This window comes from Odontesthes bonariensis, chromosome 20 (assembly GCF_027942865.1).
Source record: "Odontesthes bonariensis isolate fOdoBon6 chromosome 20, fOdoBon6.hap1, whole genome shotgun sequence".
Classification (NCBI taxonomy): Eukaryota; Metazoa; Chordata; class Actinopteri; order Atheriniformes; family Atherinopsidae; genus Odontesthes; species Odontesthes bonariensis.
The window spans coordinates 19,201,921-19,222,636 of record NC_134525.1 but is presented as its reverse complement, the minus strand read 5'-3'; the positions used below and the strand labels follow the sequence as shown (position 1 = coordinate 19,222,636).

General features: G+C 45.0%; 1 protein-coding gene across 1 annotated transcript in view; it reads right to left on the bottom strand.

The window, feature by feature from the left end:
• The window catches only part of zbtb47b (zinc finger and BTB domain containing 47b), a 32,378-nt gene extending 13,034 nt beyond the window's left edge, over nt 1-19,344 (bottom strand). Inside the window, exons 1-2 of the mRNA XM_075452960.1 lie at nt 18,987-19,344; nt 52-1,428 (exon numbers count right to left, since the gene is read on the bottom strand). Coding sequence (XP_075309075.1) covers nt 52-1,428; nt 18,987-18,989 — 1,380 coding nt within the window. The 5' untranslated portion in view covers nt 18,990-19,344. The remainder of the gene's footprint in view (nt 1-51; nt 1,429-18,986) is intronic.
• Between the last annotated feature and the right edge of the window lie 1,372 nt (nt 19,345-20,716).

The window sequence follows — 20,716 nt, the reverse complement described above, 5'->3', positions numbered from 1 at the left end:
AAACTACTCTGATCAAAAGGTGGGATTCTAACGGCGGTGGCAGAATCGTACCTGGATGCTCTTCTCACAGTCTGTCTGTTGGTGCAGCAGCAGCTCGCTCTCCAGCAGGAAGCGCTTCCCGCAGTTATTGCAGATCTGCATGCGATTGTGAGTGACATTCATGTGTTTTTCCAGGTACCAGCGGTTGTTGAAGATGCGAGGGCACTTCTTACACGGGAAGTGCTGCTTCTCCTCCAGCCGCACCTTCTGGCCCAGGCCCTCTGCGTCCAGCGTCCTCTTCCCGCCCTGCCGCTGGTTGGCCAGCGTGGCCTCCGCAAGCGTCTGCCTCATGGCAGCAGTCATGCCCGCCATGGCCAAGGCTCTGGTGCCCCGGCGAGGTCGATCCATCATGGAGGACTGCTCCAGGCCTGGAATGTTAAGGGTGTTTTCCTCTTCTTCTTCATCCTCCTCCTCCTCATCTTCCTCGCTGCTTTGCCCCAGTATGTCACCCCTCTTAAAGTCATCATCCTCCTCTTCTCCAACTGCGTTGTCATTCTCCCCTTCATTCTCCTCATTGCCCTCTGAGTCTTGCTCGTTGTCATGGCACTGAGCAAACATTGCCTCTGTAGCAGTGGCAGGTTTGCCCTCTGATCCCTTCGATACATTAAGGGTTTGGTTGTTTAGGTTGACTTCTACGATGATCTGGTCTCTGTTAAAGGAGGCGTGGCCGTCTGCTGTTTTGGCCTCCTCTCCGTTCCCCTCCACTTTACACAAAGCGGCCACATCTGTGCCGGCCCCACCTCCTGCGCCCTCCTCTTTCTGGTAGTACTGCTTTGTCTGAGAAGCCGCCTTGCCCGCCTCCTCCACTCTGACAGAGAAGGGGCTGCTGCCTTCTCTCGTGTACACCCGGCCGAGCTCCGACTCCTGTTTGATCTCCCTGTACAGCTGGCTGGGAGGCCTCGCTGCAGCAGCTGGGTCACTGCTGCCAAGCCCTTCCTGATTCGCCATATCCGTGCAGGTGGTTCTCAGCGAGTGGCTGCTGATGAGGTCGCGACAGGACGCTGCGATGTCGCTCATCTGAAGCAGCGTGGCAGCGTTGAGCACGTCACGGACAGTGCGGCTGCTCACCAGCAGCTTAGAGGTGTAAATGAAGTTGAGGATCTGCTGAAGGCCCTGAGAGGTCAGGGCGTCCAGTGAGAGGTCCACACGCCGCAGCTGCTTGCTTTGGGCAAAAAGAGAGTGGAAGAAAGGGCTGTAGGCGGCCAGCACGCCCTTGTGGGCCGGGAAGGTGCTGTGCTGACGCACCAGAACGATGTCAACGTCACACAGGTCAGGCTGGAAGAGTCTCTGCTCGTTCAGCCTGTCCATCAAACAGGTAAAGTGCAGAGCCACATCCTCCACCAGAGAGAACTCAGCAGACGGGAAGTCTGTCGTCTTCTCCACTATGAGCTGGAGGAGAAAGTGATGGAAGCACAGAGAAAAAGGTTTGAGAAAAAATGTACAGTAAAATAAATGGTGAAGAACAACTCGCCATGTTCTTAAGAGATCCATGAGTTTGTACTGTTTTTTGTTATCAAAAGCCGCATTCGGACAGAGTCGTTCTAAGAACGGTCCTCCTCGAATTTCGTTCTAATAACTGTCCTTCCCCAGCGGAATTGTTTCAGTCTGCATTCGCACATGAGTCGGGACCAGGTCGGCACTGATGCGACGCAACCGTCTGCGACAGTGACGTGTTACTTTAGCGCCACATTCAACAACAAAACAAAACAAAACCTGCGAAAAGTAAGGAGAGAAGAAAAAAACACCACCAAGAAGCTAATAATAGCCGCTTTCGGACTGTAGGAACCTTTGGCAGTTCTAATAACCTTTTAATCCGCGGGGCCGTTTTCTCCCGTGTTCGGACATACAGCAACTGGGGGCTTTCTCCCTTAGTTCCTATAACTATTTAGCTCCTTCTCCGAGGTCGGGTCTTTTCATGGTTCTATAGAACGAATCTAAGGGAGGTGTGTGGTGGTCGGTAGCTACGCCCCATGTAATTCTATCACGGCTGAAATGTCTCCTCATATGACACAGACACAACCGGCGGGTGTTTAATAAGTTAACTTACACTGGTCTCATTTGTCTGCAGCGCTCTGCTCTCCTTTCTTCCTTCATGAAATAAAAAAGTATCGTCTCCTGACTCTCTCTGTGAGCTCTTCCAGCCTCGATATTAGACGCCTGATGTGATTGTCCATGATTAATATCACCATCATGCAGACCATAAACACAGTGGCCTCCCCGCTCCAGCTTATTGGTGGTGTTTTTTCTACTCTCCTTACTTTTACCGTTTTGTTTTGTGTTTGAATGTAGCGCTAAACGGCTAACGGCTAACACGTCACTGAAGCAGACGGCTGCGCGCGGCGTATCAGTCCCTATCAGGTCCCGACTCATGTGCGAATGCAGACTGAAACAGTTCCGCTGGGGAAGGATAGTTATCAGAACGAAATTCGAGGAGGGTAGTTCTGATAACTACTTTCTTAGAACTGTCTGTCCGAAAGCGGCTATGGAGAGCGGGGAGGCCACCGTGTTCATGGTCTGCATGATGGTGATATTAATCATGGACGATCACATCGGGCGTCTAATATCGAGGCTGGAAGAGCTCACAGAGAGAGTCAGGAGACGAAGGATCGAGCGCAGGCCATACTTCTTGGTTTCATGAAGGAAGAAAGGAGAGCAGAGCGCCGCAGACAAAGGAGACCAGGTGTAAGTTTAACTTATTAAACACCCGCAGGCTGTGTCCGTGTCGTATGAGTAAACATCTCAGCCGTGACAACATAACATGGGGCGTAGCTACCGACCACCAAACACCTACATCAGATGTGTTCCTATAGAACCCAGAAAAGACCCAGCTGAGGAGAAGGAGCTAAAATGGTTATAGGGACTGAGGGCCGTGGTCCCGAGTTCCTGTATGTCCGAACGCGGGAGAAAACGGCCCCGTGGATTAAAAGGTTATAGGAACTGTCAAAGGTTCCTACAGTCCGAATGCGGCTAAAGAAAGCCTTTTATACAGTAGAGACTGCAGATATACAGCACTGCATACTCTCGATACAGTATGCAATGTTTGTTGTTTTTTCACATGCAGATAAAGATATCAGGAACAATGTTGAGTTCAGTGTCTCGGCCAAGAACAGTTGGACATATGGGGACAGTGGGGATCAAACTGCCGATCTTCCATTTGGAAGGCGACCACTCTACCAGCTGAGCCCCGGCCAGCCCGAAAAACAAAAACAAGCTGCACACACAAAAATGACACATTCAGTCTGCAACTCCAACCAAATATAGAGTACTGCAGTCATTCAAGTCTCCTTCTCAAACAGCATCACCATTAATATTTCCTCAAGTTTAAATAAATAAATAAATAAAAAATCCCCAGAGGTAGTTCCGTTCTTAGTGCTGACTTTTAAATGTCCAGTGTGTAGGATTTAAGGAACTCTAGTGGCGAAGTTACACTGCCTTTTAAAAAGCAGTGTCTGGTCAGCCCATTCCGTGCTACTGTGAAAACAGGGCTGCACAACGTGGTGGACCACAAACAAGAGGGCAAGAACCATCTGCAGACATAAATGGCTCGCTCTATGGTAAGGAAAACACAAGTGCTAGTTTTGAATATTCTTTTGTGTTTCTGGCAATAGAGACTCCTGAATGTTACACACTGGAACTGAACGGACTCCTACGATGTAGTGAGAACTTCTGCACTTACCCAGTCTTAAGTCAGGAGATTTAGCCGTTTTGCACTGTGTTCAAATAATCCTGACAGCTAGAATAAACCCAACTACTCTGTCACAACAGAAAATGAACCTCTTCATACATTTATTTCAGATCCGTCTCCTAACATGCACAGAACAGCAGTCATGGGAATTACTGAAGCAAAGCAGTGAATCCGGACCGTCCCGACTTCAAACACCTCAAGGCTTTCACTTGACGTAGAGTGTTTTTGTGAAGTGCTGTTGTGTCCTCTCTTTTGTCATAATGATTTGCACTCCAGGGCCGCTGTACTTCTACCTGCTTTACACTGTTTTCTCAAAGTCAAGAATGAACTTTGTCACGTCGGCAGTGTCACCCCAGGGCTACCTTTTAGTGAGGGTTCTCAAGCATTTCTTCACACAGCATGACACTAATTAGACGGAGTTTGTCCTGTTGTCATAGAACAGTGGATTTAAGACGACATGGAAACGTCTCAAATATGCAACATTTTCATAATTGGGCATTGCTAAATGAAATAGGATTTATGTTTCTACAAAAACCTCCTTTGGACAGACGTTTTCTCAGCTCAGGGGATCCATGTGTGTAGCCCAACACTCATAATCAACCTTTAATGTGAGCGCTTAAAACTCAAGAGGAGACGGCGTATGAAGCCGGAAATAAGGTGCAGCTACATCTCAACTTCATCGTGATCTTTTGGGTGTTATCATGTTCAGCTGTATATTTGCATAAGTCTATATAAAACATTAATAAAATATTAATGGGAGGCTATAAACCCTGTGCCACTGGTCCTGTTTGATGCTACATATGTGTTCTTTGAGTAGACATGAAATAAAGAACGGCAGCAGCTCCACGAGCCAGCCTTCTGTGTGGATCAACATGTGCCGTGGAAAATAAGTAATGTTTACAACAAACTCTTCCAGCCGTTTCTGAGCATGGCGCTGCATTTCGAAGTAAACAGCACAAAGTGTTTGGGCTGTGTGCTGCAAGTCGGGGGAAAAATCAAAAGGTGTAACAATCAGCGCTCTGTGCAAGGTCCTCAACTTCCCAAGGTGGGTTTATTTTAGCACAGGAAGGGCAGGGTTTCGATCCAGATGGGATGTGAGTGAGGACAGAGCAGCAGAGTGAGCGCACACATCGACGCACGCGATGTGCAATCATGCACAGCACGCACACACACACACACACACAAACACCAAGCATGATGTCTGGTCTCTGCAAGGACTGGCTGGCCCGCGCATTGGTATTCAATGCCATTTCCTCCCTATTAGTCGGCTCTCGCAGCACACCAGCTCACTACACTCCCCCTTAGGGATGACGAATTATGCACACGACAAAACGCGTCCGGAGAAATAATTAGGGAAACCATGCTGAATAAATACTAACTAAACAATTATTGGAAATTATAATGCCAGGCATCTTTGGAAGGCAGGACGAGGAAGAAGAGTGTCGACACCAGCCGTGAATCGCCATTAAAATGATATAGCTGTGAAGCAATAATTACATCTCCACATCTCTTATTTTCAAGTATTAGATTTAAATGTTAGTTAATGATCCATTTAGATTTGAGACTTAACAGTTAGGGTATTTAAGTAAGCAAACAGACTCCTATGGGAATGAATCACACAAAAAGTACTTAGTCTTTCCTTCTGCTTTACTTTTATTTTTCTCTTTAAGATCAATGGCGACGTCTTGTCATTGTTCAGGCTGGAAAATGGATTTGCATTTAGGCCTAACCTTGAGAATCTGCTCCGTTTGAAGAATTCAATTATGGCATGTTAGATTTATTCATAGTTCTCAGCTGCTAAATTGGACCCCGAGCAAGAAGAACGGAGATCGGGTTATCTCTCTCAGTACAAGGCTGCAGACATGGCCCAAGGGCAAAACGCAGCAGCCTTAATCAGATCGACTATAAGTTGGAGGCTGGAAGTTATGCTCCTACAGCGATAATGATCTGCTTCTTCTTTTTGGGATTCAAACAGGATGACGCAGCCAAAGACACGAGTCTAGAGGATGGGTAGCAACAAATGTGAAACATCCACAGCTCGCAGACTCTCTTTCGTCATTAGAGGGTCTGAGGACTTCTTCGAACTTTGTGATTTCCGATGCATATTTAGACGTTCTTTAATGGCGTTTGTGATGATAAAACAACACTGAATGAGGTCTCACACCTACATCGCTGTCTGTTAAAGTCTGGATGATGTAGACTTTCATAATAATAACAATACACATTTAGATTCTTCCACTAAGGCAAGAGCTGAGGCAAAAACATGGGTTGAGTTCCTTTTGTTTATTTGTCTGCAGGATAACATGAAAATTAAAACTAATGAGCTAATTGTTTTTTTTAAAAAGAAGGGGCCTTTTGATTGAAATATAAATAAATGAAATATACATCAGTGGTAAAATGGATACAGGTCGTTTAAGCCATTGGCGTTTAGGCCACAGTCGTTTAGGCCCCCTTGCAGTCGTTTAGGCCAGGCTACCTGAGCAGCTGAAATCTTTATTGCTGTACATTCATTATTATAAGATATATATGCTAACGAGCAGAAACAGACATTTTAAAGAGTGCAAATACACACAAGGAGCAAGAAAACACTATCAGAAAGGTAAGTAACATGTACACATTCATTTCACATCAGTATGAACATAACTTACATCGTCAGTGACTGCCGAACCGGTGTAAACATGTCGAGTGGTGAACGTGAAGAAACAAAGAGGAACTGCACAAACCGTCTTCAAAATAAAACGCCCACTTCAAATAATAACGAATGTACCATAATAAAGATTTCAGCTGCTCAGGTAGCCTGGCCTAAACGACTCCTATGTTGGCCTAAACGACTGCAGGGGGGCCTAAACGACTGCGGCCTAAACGACCTGCTCCCGGTAAAATGTAGCATCGGTTCCGAGCAGAGGGTGTGCTCTTCAAGGGAAAATGACATCTGTGTGATTCTTTGTTCGAGTCAAGTTCAAACTTTGCTAACATTTGAAATTTGTGATGGTTCGTTAACTTCATTAAACAGGATTATGACCACCAACTCTCTTGAATAATCATTTATCTAAAAAAAAAGAAATAGGTAAATACTGCAACATTCAAATTTCCAACTGAGATTACTCAAGTAAATTACAAAGTTGAGTTCATGCCCATTCTAAGGTCACTGTGTTAATATAATATACCTCAATAAAACCATATTTAGCGTATTCTTTCTTTTCCTTCCTGGCACTCTGACATTAGTTTTTCAGAATTCCCCTCTCTAACTTCACTGGATGCTGTTTGCTTTGTAAAGGCCTGACTTCACGAGACTGAACACTGATAAGTTTGTTGCTTTGAGAAATGACCTGATCTGTGGCCCGGCCATTTCTTTTTCTTTTCCTTTTTAATTTAGCGAGTCCACGTCTTTCTCCTTGTTTTAATCACTGCTGCATGGCCAACATGCAGTACCAGGCAGTACAAAACCAGATTTCTCCCTCTCTGTCATGACTGCATGGGTCATCAACTGGTGAGCGTCATTCACGTTTGCTTTCCAGTCCATGTTTATAATGAATTTGACAGAACCATTAGAAAAAAAATGAATGTTCAAAATGTTTACCTTGAGGCTCCTGAATGAGGCAAGGCTCTCGGACAGATGCTTCATAACTAGTTTATCCAGCAGCAAATTATTGCAGTTATAATGCTGCTGCTGTGGATGTCACACTACCAAATACAAGGCCATCTTGTCACATTTCATCATACTGTAACCAAACAGAGTACTTTGGACTGAATGTCTAATGCGTCTCCCCAGATCTCCATCTATCATTACCTCCCTGCCTCCCCCCTCGTCTCCCCACCTCCCTCCTTTCCTCTGAAATGTCAGGGAGAGCTTGTTTGCCGTCATTAGAGGATCGCCACCTTTAACCAGCCTCTCAGTCAGATGCCTCCCAATACATTATTCATATGTGGCCTGACCTGTGACAAACACACCGCGGGAGGGGGATTACTGACGCACCCAATGAGGGGCGTCATTTAAACCGGCTTCAATCAAAGCTCCACTTACCCTCGAAACACAGATCGTTTCATCATCGGCCAAAGACAGCAATGTGAGGGGATCTATAGCATGGTAGAAGCCTCAGCGGGATCGTTTCACCACGCAGCTCTCAAGGTTGATGCATTTCAGCCCCATAAAATCATTCTGCACTTTGCCGCAGAACGTTTATATCCCCTTTATGTGATTCACAAGAGGACAGTTGTTGTTATAGCTCAGTGCCGCATTTGATACGAAGACTTTTCAAATCGCATGAGAAAAACATGACCATAAAATTATGTAAGCTCTGCGGTGGAATCGTTTAAAACGGAAAGGTCAAAACTACATAGTCACTGAGGGACGTTTTTTTGCCCTGCACCGGGGTGTAATGACAGTGTATACAGTATATACCTAATAAGCATAAGCATGTTAATGTTGTCACTGTGGCATAAAAACCCAAAGCCCTGACATGCAGTCTTACAGAGATGCTCACATGGCTGCACAGTTATTGCATTTTCCATTAAAACATTTTTGACTAATTGGCCTGATGGAAGCTCTGTAATGAAATGTCAAATTCAGAAAGGCAGCAGTACAAATACAAATCAGCCTTTTGTTTAACTGCTCTAATGGGGCCTGAAATAGAGGGAAAAGCACTTTGCCCAAGGACAGGAAGTGTCACATGTCATATCTGCCCAGATCTGGAAGCATGATGAATTTTCAGAAAGATAATCGGGCATAATTAAAAATGCCAGCACTACTTTAATTGAAAGTCAAAGATTCCAACTCTGAAACTACTTCACCACAAATCCAGTTTGGATGCAGCTCTGATGGTTGATGCACAGCATTACAAATCCGCAAGAGTTGAAAAGTGAAAACTGAAGAGCAAGTCGAGCCCGCAGTGAACATGCCAATCAGAGTAAAAGACCGGTGTCGAGTCTTCTCCCACCTCAGCCACGGCTGGGCTCCGATGGTACAGACTTGGCACAGTCTCGACGCGTGGACCTGAGCCAGACCGACCGACCCCGAGGATGAGACCCCTCTTTCTAATTTTACTGCCGAGAATGCCACTTCTCTCCCACACCTTCACGCTGGATGGCCTGTGTGGATTTAGTACTCTATAAAGTCCTCGCAGCTCTACTCTATCCTGTGTAAGTGCTGCGACCTCTGTCCATTAACTGCAACATAATAAATACTTATCCGTTAATACTGCAGCACATGATAAATCTCAACCAGTATGACTATTTTGAATATTTCGCCCTGTGTTCATCTACAACATTGACCCTGGCTTTCTCTTTGGCTTGCTGACGGGTGAGCAGACTGAGTCATTAGTAAGGGCCACAGTCAGAGCACAACATAGAGTCACAGAGTCATGGAAGCATCAATAGAGCGAGGAAGGGCAGGCTGTGCTCAGACAGGAGGGAGTCTCACAGGGGAAAACACTGCAGGGGGTTAAAGCTTTCTCTCAGAGTGCATACAGACTGCTTAGATTAAACTCTGTGTCCTTACACATCAGATTTTTCATCGAGTTGGGTGATATGGATAAAATTACCTTTATTATATGCCCCTGTCAACGGTTTTGCCCCATGTCTGCCTACCCAGTCCACTAGAATTGTGGATAAATTATCTCCCAAGTCTGAGGACAGCAGCTAACATTAACACTGAATAAAACAGAAAACAGAAAAGCTGCTATAGTTCTTGCATTTGTGAAAAATCTGGTCACTTTGGTTCACGAGTTATATGCTTGAAAAAGAAAAAAAAAAGAAAAAATTGGTATTTCCTTTGCGCTTTAACACTCAAGGCCCTCCGCAGAGGAAGCTGCCATGTACGTGCTGGATGGTAACCACAGCAGCTGTGGAATTAGTCACAATTAACACTGCTTACAGACTTTAATTGGTGGTTTTCACAACAGCGGACTCCTGAAAATCACATTATTGTGCTCCACAAGGAGGAGCTGGGGGAAGCTGATTTTCTCATGAACCTGATTAAGCACGTTAACATGAGCCTAGGAAAAACAAAAATTAAAAAAAGGATTCACTCGTTAGTCCGACCAAAACCGAACTTATAAAAATATGAACATGTTAGTCTGAATGAAATCGTGCAGCCAAAACCGGGCTAAGACACCCAGATAATGTGTTTGAGGGTCAAATCACTGCTTCATGTAAACACTCAAATGGGCCTAGATGCTCTGAACATATTCCAAACAAAGAAATAGAATGTTACAGCCGATTGGCATAAGTTCTTTTCAGACTGCATGTTATGTTCGCATGCCTGATCCTTTGGAGCCCACAGCAATGTGACTGCATTTATTTAGTAAAGTGTGATGTCACCCTTTCAAAACTAGCCTCGGACTCCTTTAAAAAAATAAATAAATAAATAAAAAATAAATAAAAAAATAGATGTTGAACGTTAGGAGAAAGGCAAACACTTACAATAAACATCAAAGGTTTTAGCTCTCAGGTGGCTTACATATTATCTTCCTCTTTTTGAAGATCACTTAATTTTTAGAATGCTTTTTCAAAGGGCAACTTTGGTCTTAATGGTTCTTCTTATACAAAAAAATAAATAAATAAATAAATAAATAAAAAAAAAGGTTAAGGACGTTTGATATGTTAGCAGCTAAACTTACCTTTTTTTCATAAATAGAACAGTTACAGATGCCACAGAAATAATTGAATACATCAAAAAAAGCTTTAAAAGAAAAATTGCCACTGATTTACAGAACAATTCTAACTCCAAAACACCTCATCTACATCTGAATTCTGCAAAAGTTACAAAAGCCTCATTAAAAGAGTTAATAGACAAGTACTACTCACTACAAGCCAACATCAAACAGTCCATGTCTACCTGCATGGCACAAAAAAAGATCATCCAGCCATCCACACACACACAGACACACACACACACACACCAAGACGGCAATCCTGTGAGCTCATGCCTCAGCCCCCTTTTCACCCACTGGGGTGGTTGAGGGTCGCTGGGGTGTGATATGCCACTTCCACCCACAGAGCACTTCATCCTACAGTAAAGAGCACACTCAGCAGCCCTGGTCACAGCGAGGTCTCCTGCTGTGGGGCCCAGCACAGGGCTTGACGTGACTGACACCCAGAGGAAGGAGAGTGGGCACCGTGTCAGGCCTCATCTCACTCATCGGGAGAGAGACGGTAGGAAACCAGTGCCCACTCCGACACACACATATCCCTGAGTCATCAGTGCAGTACAGAGCAGAACAGGCCTGAATAAAAACTCTCCACACAGAGATCCCCCAGTTACAGCAGCATGTTTAGTCAGAACTTTACACGGTGGGGAATGATTCAGCTCAGCCACAATCAAACAGAATGGGACAAGGGCATGTCAGTCCTGGTGGAGTCCAATCAGACAGTCATTAAAAAGTCATCAGGCTAATGTCTGATGCTGTGTCCTCTGTGCGCTCACCAGGCAAGCCCTTGCTGCTGACGCTATACGACAGGTTCAGTCTCAGAGATTCCTGAGCAAGAGATGTGAACTGAGGACGATTCTCACTTGTTGTCCAGTCTGGGATGCAATCTGTTTGTATCCCTTTGTGAATAGAAATTTGACTCAGCCCGCTGGGCAGAAACCTGGGCCCCAAGCCTCAAGGAGCCACTTACAAAGTGACAACAGAAAAAAAAAAAAAAAAAAAAACGCAAAGAAACAAAAAAATTACCAAAAAGATGCAAAAACAAATACAGACTTATCGCAAAAGTGACTGCAAAAACACAGAAATGAACAGAAATGGACTGGAAATGTGCACAAAAAGACACACATTAGTAAAAATGATGTCAAATAACAACAAAGAGATACATAACAGCCACACAATGACCACACAGAAACAAACTGGCGACAAAAAGTTGAAAAGATGCAAACAGAGACAGGTCCAAAAGGCCCGCAGAATGACAAAAAAAAAAAACATCAAGCGACCACAAAACAGCTAAAGTGAGACAGAGAACAACCATGTTGTTTAAAGATAAGTACAGAGAGACATAATGAAAGAGACACAAAAGAGCTACAGTGAGAAACAAAAAAGAATTCAGACATAAACAAAGATGCAGAAAGAAAATGGGTGCACATAAAACGAAACCACAAAATTACGGAAATAAATCAAGGAATACCGTAGGGAGCAAAATACCGTAAAAAAGGGTAGAAATCAACTACCAATCAACTGAAGACACAATACGACTGTCATATTAGCTGTGGGGGCCTTTTTCAGGCAACTGTCCAAGAGCGTGCTGCCCACAGTCTGCACTCACTCATCTCCTGTCTAACTCCAATCAGCACGGTCAGCTGGCATTGACCTTGAAGTAGAAGAATATATAGTAGAAGATGCCAGAGCGCATCCGCGCAACGTGCCTGAAAACTCTGAACGCACAGGTCCCTTCATCATAAATATTCATTTGTGCCCATTTTAGCAACCAGGAAGTAAACAGATCTGACATACGGGCACACGCTGCAGATCCACAGCCAGAGTAAGAGGAACCTCATGGAAGCAGACGCATTATCCCGTAAATCAGACATGAGAGATAAGCCAGTTTAACACCAGTGACAAGCTCTAGCTTCCCCAATGTGATCATTACAGTGCCATCCCAGAAAAATGCTCATAAACTAAAAAATAAATAAATAAATAAATAAATCACTGTTCGCTGACTAAAGATGGAGCCAGAGCGGCACATGACAGCACACACACTGCTGAGGTCACACATGGGTTGGTCACATGTGCAGTCACATTAAAGAGGAGTTTAATATTCACCAGGAAGAATGCCCTATTTATCGGATAATAATGGTGTTAAAGCTAGCACTTAAATCTCCTGAGAGAAGGCTGTGGGGCTCTATAATCCAATAAACTCGGGGTGCACCTGATGCGGACTGGAGGATCGTGAATCTTCTTAACGTTATGCTGTGAAAACCTGCTGAATAATCTGAGAGTGCTACAAATGCAGCAGATCAAACGCGTCCGTTCACGACTGATACGAATTTGTAATGAGGGGAAAAAAATTAATTCATTAATAAATCAATCAAGTTGTTGAAAAGTTGTGAAAGACTAAGGGTCAAAGGCCAACAAAATGCTTTTAATTCATTAATAGGTGTGTTTCTGATGGCTAGCGGAGGCACCCGGAGTGTATCTTGAGTGCTGGTTGTGAATGTTTGCAAAAAAGTAACACACAAGGAGGCTGGTAGAGGACGTGTAGGGACAAACGTGCGCAAAATATCAAGAGTCATTGATTTAGGGACCCTAAATACCATCAAATTAACGAGGAAGCTGCCACATTGTCTGTTGTGATCTTACAGCAACGAATCCCTAACCTCCTTCATTGTCTCCATGTTCACCGCTTATATCCTGCAAAAATCACTTCACAGTTCGGTGCTGGTTGTTCACTTTTCCTTCTCTGTCACTTTAGCCAATTATTTTACTCCCTTGAGCCAATTAAAACTATTTTAAATTTCTTAAATGCGTCATTCACTGCCGGCTGCAATTAATAAAGACATTAGTGCCTTAGTGCTGCTCTAATCCCAGACATCCAACCCCCCCCCCTCACCACCGGCTATTCCCCGTCCTAATCTAGCAGTTTGAACTTGGCCCATGCAGCCTTGTCCTGGTGGGGCTCTACCACCAGCTTCCATCATTACATTTAAACACATTTCGATCTATATGTTAATGCATCCACAGGTGACGAGCCAATCTACAAGTGATATGCGTTTGCCCGAGCATGAAATTGGAGAGCACAAACAAAAAAAAATAAGGATGAGAGCACAGCTTGAGAAGTATCGTGGCATCATGCACTGCCTTAACATTTGACAGCACGGGTGGGATTGACTCAGCTGCTCGACTCCCTGCCTGAGCCCTTTCTTGTCCTTTGAACAAACTGGACGCGGCGCGCGTTATCAGCTTGGTGAAGCTGCGCGTGTTGCCCAATCAGGAGCGATCCCGAATGAAGAAACCGACCGTCAGTCGTCTGGAGCTGAGGTGATGAGCGGCAGGATTAAGGACCTACCTGGAGGCAGAGAGGGTGTACGGGGGCATGGGGGGGGGGGGAGCAATGACGTTGGAGAAGCTCCAAAGCTGAGCTCTTAGTTTGTGTTTGGGCCTGTGAGCTGAGAGAGGAAATGCTGACTCAGGAAGCCCGGCCAAGAGAGGAGCCCATGGTGCTGGCATCTCCTCCTCACACACACGCTACAATGCTTCCACACACCACCGCTCTGCTGGAGTCATGACACGCTGTTCCCAAAACTGTTGCCCAACACGTATGTGCACAATGCAGACCGCTCACACACACACACACATCAGTAAAAACGGGTGTGTGCCACCAAATAACTGTGGGTTCATTAAGAGATATTTCCATTTATGAAATGTAAGCAAAGGCCACTCCAAAAATCAACTCTGAGCTGATTAAATCAAAATGTGTCTGCATATTTAAAACAAAAGGTGAGAGATGCACCTTTAAAAGTAAGCTATTAAAGACAACAGATGAGTCCTGTGTGCAGCAGAGAGCAGGTGCAGACAGACCCGAGGGCTCTCGCACAGGATGAAACGGTGATATCTTCATTATCCCCTTTCAGCGCATCACACAAAAAGAGAGGAGGCCAACATGAGATTCTAAGGAGCTCCTCTTCAGACGACTCCCTTTGCCGTGCTTTGTGAGTGTGCTTTTGTATGTTCGGAGCCAGTTGATATGTTTGATGAGAAGGTCAGAGAGGACAGAGTGGAAAAAAGCAGAGGAGAGGTAGAGGAGGAGCGCTGGTTTTTCTAAAGCCACAACCTCTCCGTGGATGGCTGAGTAAGGGTGAATAAGCGCTTAAAGTTCAAAGTTTGACAGATATAAGATTTTTTTAAGACTTTTTTTTTTTTTCAAGTCTTGCATCTGTTTGGTTCTGTGTAAAGTTTATATAAAGTTTAGCTAAGCACAAAAACAAAGCAGAGGGGTACATCCTTTTACAGACACGAGATACGTCACATTAAAGGCTTCAATAACCGGTTTGAGTAAATAAAAGTCTTTCATGTTTACGCTCCTCGGTGGGTGAGCCACAGCGCACAAAGTTTGCCGTTCACGCCATAGCATATTACCATTTCAAAAGAAATGAGCGGATAAACTAAATCAACTCAAATATCTGTCTCACCATCTCAACCTTCTTCGATTTCACGATTTCTGGAGGCACGTCTGTGCGGCTTTTTAAGAGCAGCTTTTCTTTGAGCTCCTTCCACAGTTTTTCTGCAGATTTGAACTTTCTCTGTTTCTCACAGTTTCTGTTCGCCTAATCCTCGGGCTGGCCCCGTGATGAAGAGATCAGGGCTCAAAGAGGAGCATACCAGCTGTTTATCGCTGCACCATACAAGGCCGCATCCCCAAATTACAAGACGTCGTCCTTCCGCCACGAAAAAAAAAAAAAGACCAGCTCACAGCAGAAAAAAAAGGCCTGTCAGATAAAAATGAGGACGTGTGAAGAGGGTATTGGACCCATCTGGAATGTTCAGGAAATTTCCTACCAGATAGGTATGCTAATGCACCCGTTGCATTTATATGAAACAGCTGATGTGAGCTATAAATGCACTATAAAATGAAAATGCTGATTCCTGTAGCATCCGCCTTTTTCCCCTGAATGAATCATCTAAAGCCAATGCGAGATCCTGAGAAAAAAGGGGACATTGAAACATTTTAGACTATATCAAAATACAGACTTTTCAAAATATTGCTTGAATAAGTATGTCTGGAAAGACATCATTTCCCCCAGATTGATCCAGGTTTTGTCTACATGAACCAATCCAAACATGAAAACACGAGAACACTTTAACGCCGCACCATTAGCTTGAATGCACCAAACACCCAACGAGCCCTTCTATGCCTCAGAATGAGGGACCTCCATTACTGCTCCCTCCTCTGGAGTGACGCCATTTCCTCTGTCAGCGGCGTTGAGGAGAGCACACACAGGATGCTGTTGTTAGGTGGCACCCTTATAAGAAAACTGTAGCTCTTTGCTAATGTGCAAGCACGGGAAAAGGCAGCAGAGAAATCCAAACTCGGGGGTAGCGATCAATAACCGAGAGCAGGGAGACCGAGGCACAGGTGGGCCAGAAGACCCGTGAGGACTCTCTTTTTCTGACAACATGTTCCTTCCTGGCACTTTTCGCCTCTTCTGCACGCAGGACTCCACATTACTTCACCAGAGATAAATCGTGCTTTGAAAATAAAGATAAAAATAAATCTCAGTTTATCCAAGAGCCCTGAAATCTGAGTAAATTCTGTGACCTCTCCTCCAGATTAGACACTAAAAAATGAATAGGACCCGACTTTCGTTTGTACCATGCTGCAAAAGTGCACGTGAACGTTGCGATGTGGATGTTGAAGCAACACATTTTTACAGCCCCGATCCACAACGCCACAAAGAAAGTTGTGCAATACTGCTCTGTCCTGTTTCCAGCCTCGAGATGAGTTTACTGCCCCACATGTAGACTCTCATTCAAACATAATGACATGAGCGGGTTTTAAGAACCTCGAACAATTCCATGAAAAGTTCTACTGCAGTGAAACGGGGAATAAACAGATTTCTTGCCCCTTTCTGCACATTTTCACTGCAGCGTGTGTACAAGTCGGCAAAGATAAGCAGCTAATAATATATAATGAGGTCATTCCTGTTTAAAACACAAACATTAATCTGTGCCCATGACTAAACATCAAACAAATATTTGTGATGACTATCAGATCAAGGATTCCTGCTTCTACCCGGCAAGTCTCCAAAAGCAGCACATAAAACCTCACTTTAATCTGCTTTAAAGCTCCTCTAAGTCTCTCCGTCAGTGTTTACAGCTGCAACATAAGAACACTTTAGATGTCTCCGTCTTCAATATCTCGCAGCATCTTTTTTTTTTTTTTTTTTTTTTAATTCCAGTGAAACTCTAGTAATCCTCAAAAAAAGGGGGTCTGGCCTCTGATAGCAGAGCTCAAAGTCAAGCTTGGCCAAACAGTTAAATTGGAGTAACCGCTTTGCTCACACAGAAAGGCAGCAGTGCTGCTGAGAAACAATAAAGAAACGCACACAGCCACTGTAACTTCCTTCAAACAAGTGTGTGCCATTTGAACCAACAGGAACAAAAGAAACCTTACATAAGCCTAGTGAGTCCGACCTTGCTGCCTGCATGGCCTTGTCCACTGCTCTTAATCTCAGGGGCATAAATTAGCAGCACCTACAGTACGCAACTGAGTGTCCAAAAAAGAGCAGCCTCTCACCAGAGGCCGAATAGATGTCTGCCGGAGTTTGTTGCCGGGTCTCAGGAATGGCTGCACTTGTCACAAAGACTGAGGACGGTTCTCTCGCTCAGCACCCAGAGACAGCGAAGCCTCAAAGTCAAGGGTGGGAAGGAATGCCCTGAATAGGCAGTTACGTAAAACTCACAGCACCCTGAGAGGATACACACAGAGCTGCTCACAATGCTGACTGGAACTTAACTGTATCACAGGGCCAGAAGTGAACACTACAAACATGTTTAGTGTGTGTGTGTGTGTGTGTGTGTGTGTGTTTGTGTGTGTTTGGGGCGCTGGTTTCACAACCGCCCATATAAATCCTCTCATTTGAAAAAGAGCGTGAAGAGATTGAAAGACTCGCCTCAATGTAGACGCGTACGCTTATTTATGGACATGTCGTACTTCTACTTCGGGACTTTGAAACGTTATGTAGTCAATAATCGTTTTCCCAAAGTTATTTTGCATCTTTATTGGAGGTTTTGCGCCTCTTTTTGGTCACTTTCTTTCACCCTTTTCCCATTTTTGGCTTATTTGTGATTTCGTTTTACTCTGCGGTCATTTCATATTTCTACCTAATTACTAACGTGTCGTGCCTCCAGTAACACTTCTTTTGGGTCGTTTTACGCGCCTCTGACTTTGCTCTGCATCCTCCTGCACTTCCTTTCTGCCTCATCACCAGCATTGTGTCTCCTCGTAGTCATTTAAAGACTGAAATACTAAAACTTTAAACAGATGGTCTGGTTCCACGGGCCTCATAAGCGGGAAGGCCCATGAGCCGTTGCTGCTTGGCCTGTACAGTAATTCATCCGTGGGTGGGAGAAAAAAAAAAAAAAAGAGGAAAAAAGCAGAAGAGGCTATCGATTAAGAGGGAAATCAGCTTTTGATGTCAACAATCTTCAGAGTATGTACACCAAAACGGTCAGAAGAGAAGCCTTACATCTTTGATCCTCACAGCCCTGCGTTGGACACAAACTCTGCACCTTGCTGCAGTTTGCTCTCATGCACTTCCAACCAAAACAGTGGAGGAAAGCACAGCAACAACCCAACCTCTCTGTCCCTCTTTCCACCCGTCAGAAGCCACCCAGCGAGCACCAGGACTAACCCTGCTGACCTGACCCAGATATTAACCCAAGCCTCCAGATGTGAGCGGCGCGAGGATTACTCCACCACTGCATCGAGCTCCACATGCTTTCCTAATGAGGCATCCTAAAATGACCCCGGAGACACAGCCGCCTGTTTGCTTCGCTGTCCGACTCTGTTGTGCTCCTTTCTGCTGAGGGGGCTGAAATGCTGAGTATATGTGGAGATGCAGGCGGTTAATGAGTAGATATGGAGTCTCATGCAGCAGATGAAGTGTAAAGTAAAACTGGACAGCGTCCAATGAATGTTGGGCTTTCTGCTTTGATGGAAAAAGCTTGAATCACTTTGCAAGTACCTAAACTAAATCAAACCTGAGATGTTGGAAGCACCAGGGACCATTTCACCTCCCCATCAGTGTCAACCGCAACCAAGCCAACTTATTGAGAGGCGTGACACCCTCTGCTCTGCTGAGCTGATTCTCTAAGGAAAAGAGACATGCGTGTCTCTTCTTGACCAACTTGACCTGCACCTGCTCGGGGGGGGGGGGGAGAAAAAAAAAAAGAAAAGGTGGCAGCTTCACCTTCACTCATCCTGGCCACATTTGCACCGGCCGCGACCAGAGTCTTGTGCAGAAGCGCCCTGATATTAAAGAATTTAACTCCTTGTCCGCATCAATGTAGCTATGGTAGCCCCTGCATTCTTTCGGCGGCTTCAATTTCCAACTTGCGTCGCGTCGGCAAGTTACAAACTTCACCGCCAACGACGCGAAGCACAAAGCACACGTATGACAAGCAGCGGCGAGGAGGCATGATGAGGCAAAAGTGTGGCAAGTTTGATCGGCCTGCTAAGTAGCTCAAATTTGCAAGAGACCAAGAAGGGACACAAAATAAACAAAAAAAAAAAAAAGAAGAAGAAGAAGAAGCAGCGCTGCCCTGCAGCCTACCATTTTGATCCAGCGTTTCGAGGCTCAAAGGAGTCCCAGAATAACTCCTTTCGCTCCAGTTTCCCCCTCGCCATGAAAATGACCGTCGGATAGTCACATTTCTTCAGTTTTTGCCTTCTCCTCAGTCTTTTTCCCCCCGTGCTGCCGTAGCGTTCAGACAGACAAAAATGCAGAGGCTGCTTTTGCACAAGGAATTGGTGATTGGAGCTCGGGGATCATATGGGCTTTTTGTCAGACGTTTTTAAAGGGACACGGTACTGTTTCAAAACGCGGAGTTGCGATTCAGGCGCATTTCTTCGTGCCGCACGGTGAATGTTTTGAGGCGAGGAGGAGGAGGAGGAGGACGGCGGGGAAGGACACACGGCCATATGGCGCAAACGCTGGGTGCGCTTCCTCGCGCTGTGCAGCTCCGGCAGTGTGACGTCAGGCGGCGGGCAGACAGATGCGGGGGTCAGAGAGTTCATTGGTTTCCCACATTACAGCAGTCGCTGCAGATTCACGCGCAGGCAGCGTACATGCCGCAAGTTAGCGCCATATGCCTAAAAAAATAAATAAAAAAATCACCCAGAGCCGCGACTGAGCATCCTGTGGCGGTTTTGTTCACGCGGGATTAGACACAACATAAACAGAGAAAGTAGAGGAGCATCATGACATGTTGCAAAACCACACAAAACCACCCAATTTAGTACAACAACAGAGCGGAGTAAACAGGGGCGTTTAGGGAAATGCGTAGCAATAGGACACAATAACAGCACACAAGCAAAACATTTGAAATAACGCATTCTACACGGCCCTGCAAAAGTATAAACACAACATCAAAACAAAAACAAGTTTTTCAGGAAAAACTCCATTTTCCGTGACACGACAGCAAAACCAAACGCACAACAAAACATCTGTGTTTCAGATAACACCAAACACAGCAAAGCCAAACTAAGGTCAAGAAAGAGAAAGAGACCACAAACATAAAAGAGCACACATTTTGTGTTGGGGAAAAAAAAAAAAAAAAACCTTCCAGAGATTATAAAAAGAAAAACAACGGCACAACAGCATTTTTTAATGATATATCTCAACTAACAAAGCATTTCAAAAAGTGAAATCTCTTTGTGTTTCATTTCAGGGCCACCACAACTTCAGCCCAAAGTAAGTTGTGCCCTAAACAAGACGAGGCCTTGAGAAGGCCTTTAATCCCAGTGTGCTTTAATCCCAGCGGTCACTGGGTGAGAGGCAGGGTACATCCCAGAGAGGTCGCCGCGCCAACACAGAGACAAACAACCATGCATTTAGAATCACCAATTAACCCCTAACCTTCTGCCCTGTGGGAAGAAGCAGGAGTACCTGGAGAGAAGCGCTGTGGGCACGGGGAGAACATGCACACTCCACACAGAGAGCCCACCAGCAGCCCACTCAGGGCTCCAAGAGAAGCTGATTTTCTTTGTGTTGTTGCCATCCAGCTCTCATTAGTAATGTGTATCAGACTTCACCTTTAAGGCCTGCATGATGTCGGTGCACATTTTGAACGAATATAATGCCTGTCTAACTCTCACTCAGGCAGATAGTTACTTGTTCATCATTGATTCATTTGCATGTATTTTACTGTAATGATAATTTCAATGGTTTGGCCAGTGGGTATTCAAATAGTGGGAAAATGATGTTCTATCCAACCAGGGAGCATACTCAAGGCCCTGAGCAGCTCCCCATTTTCCTCTAATATCCAGCCTTCTTTATCCATG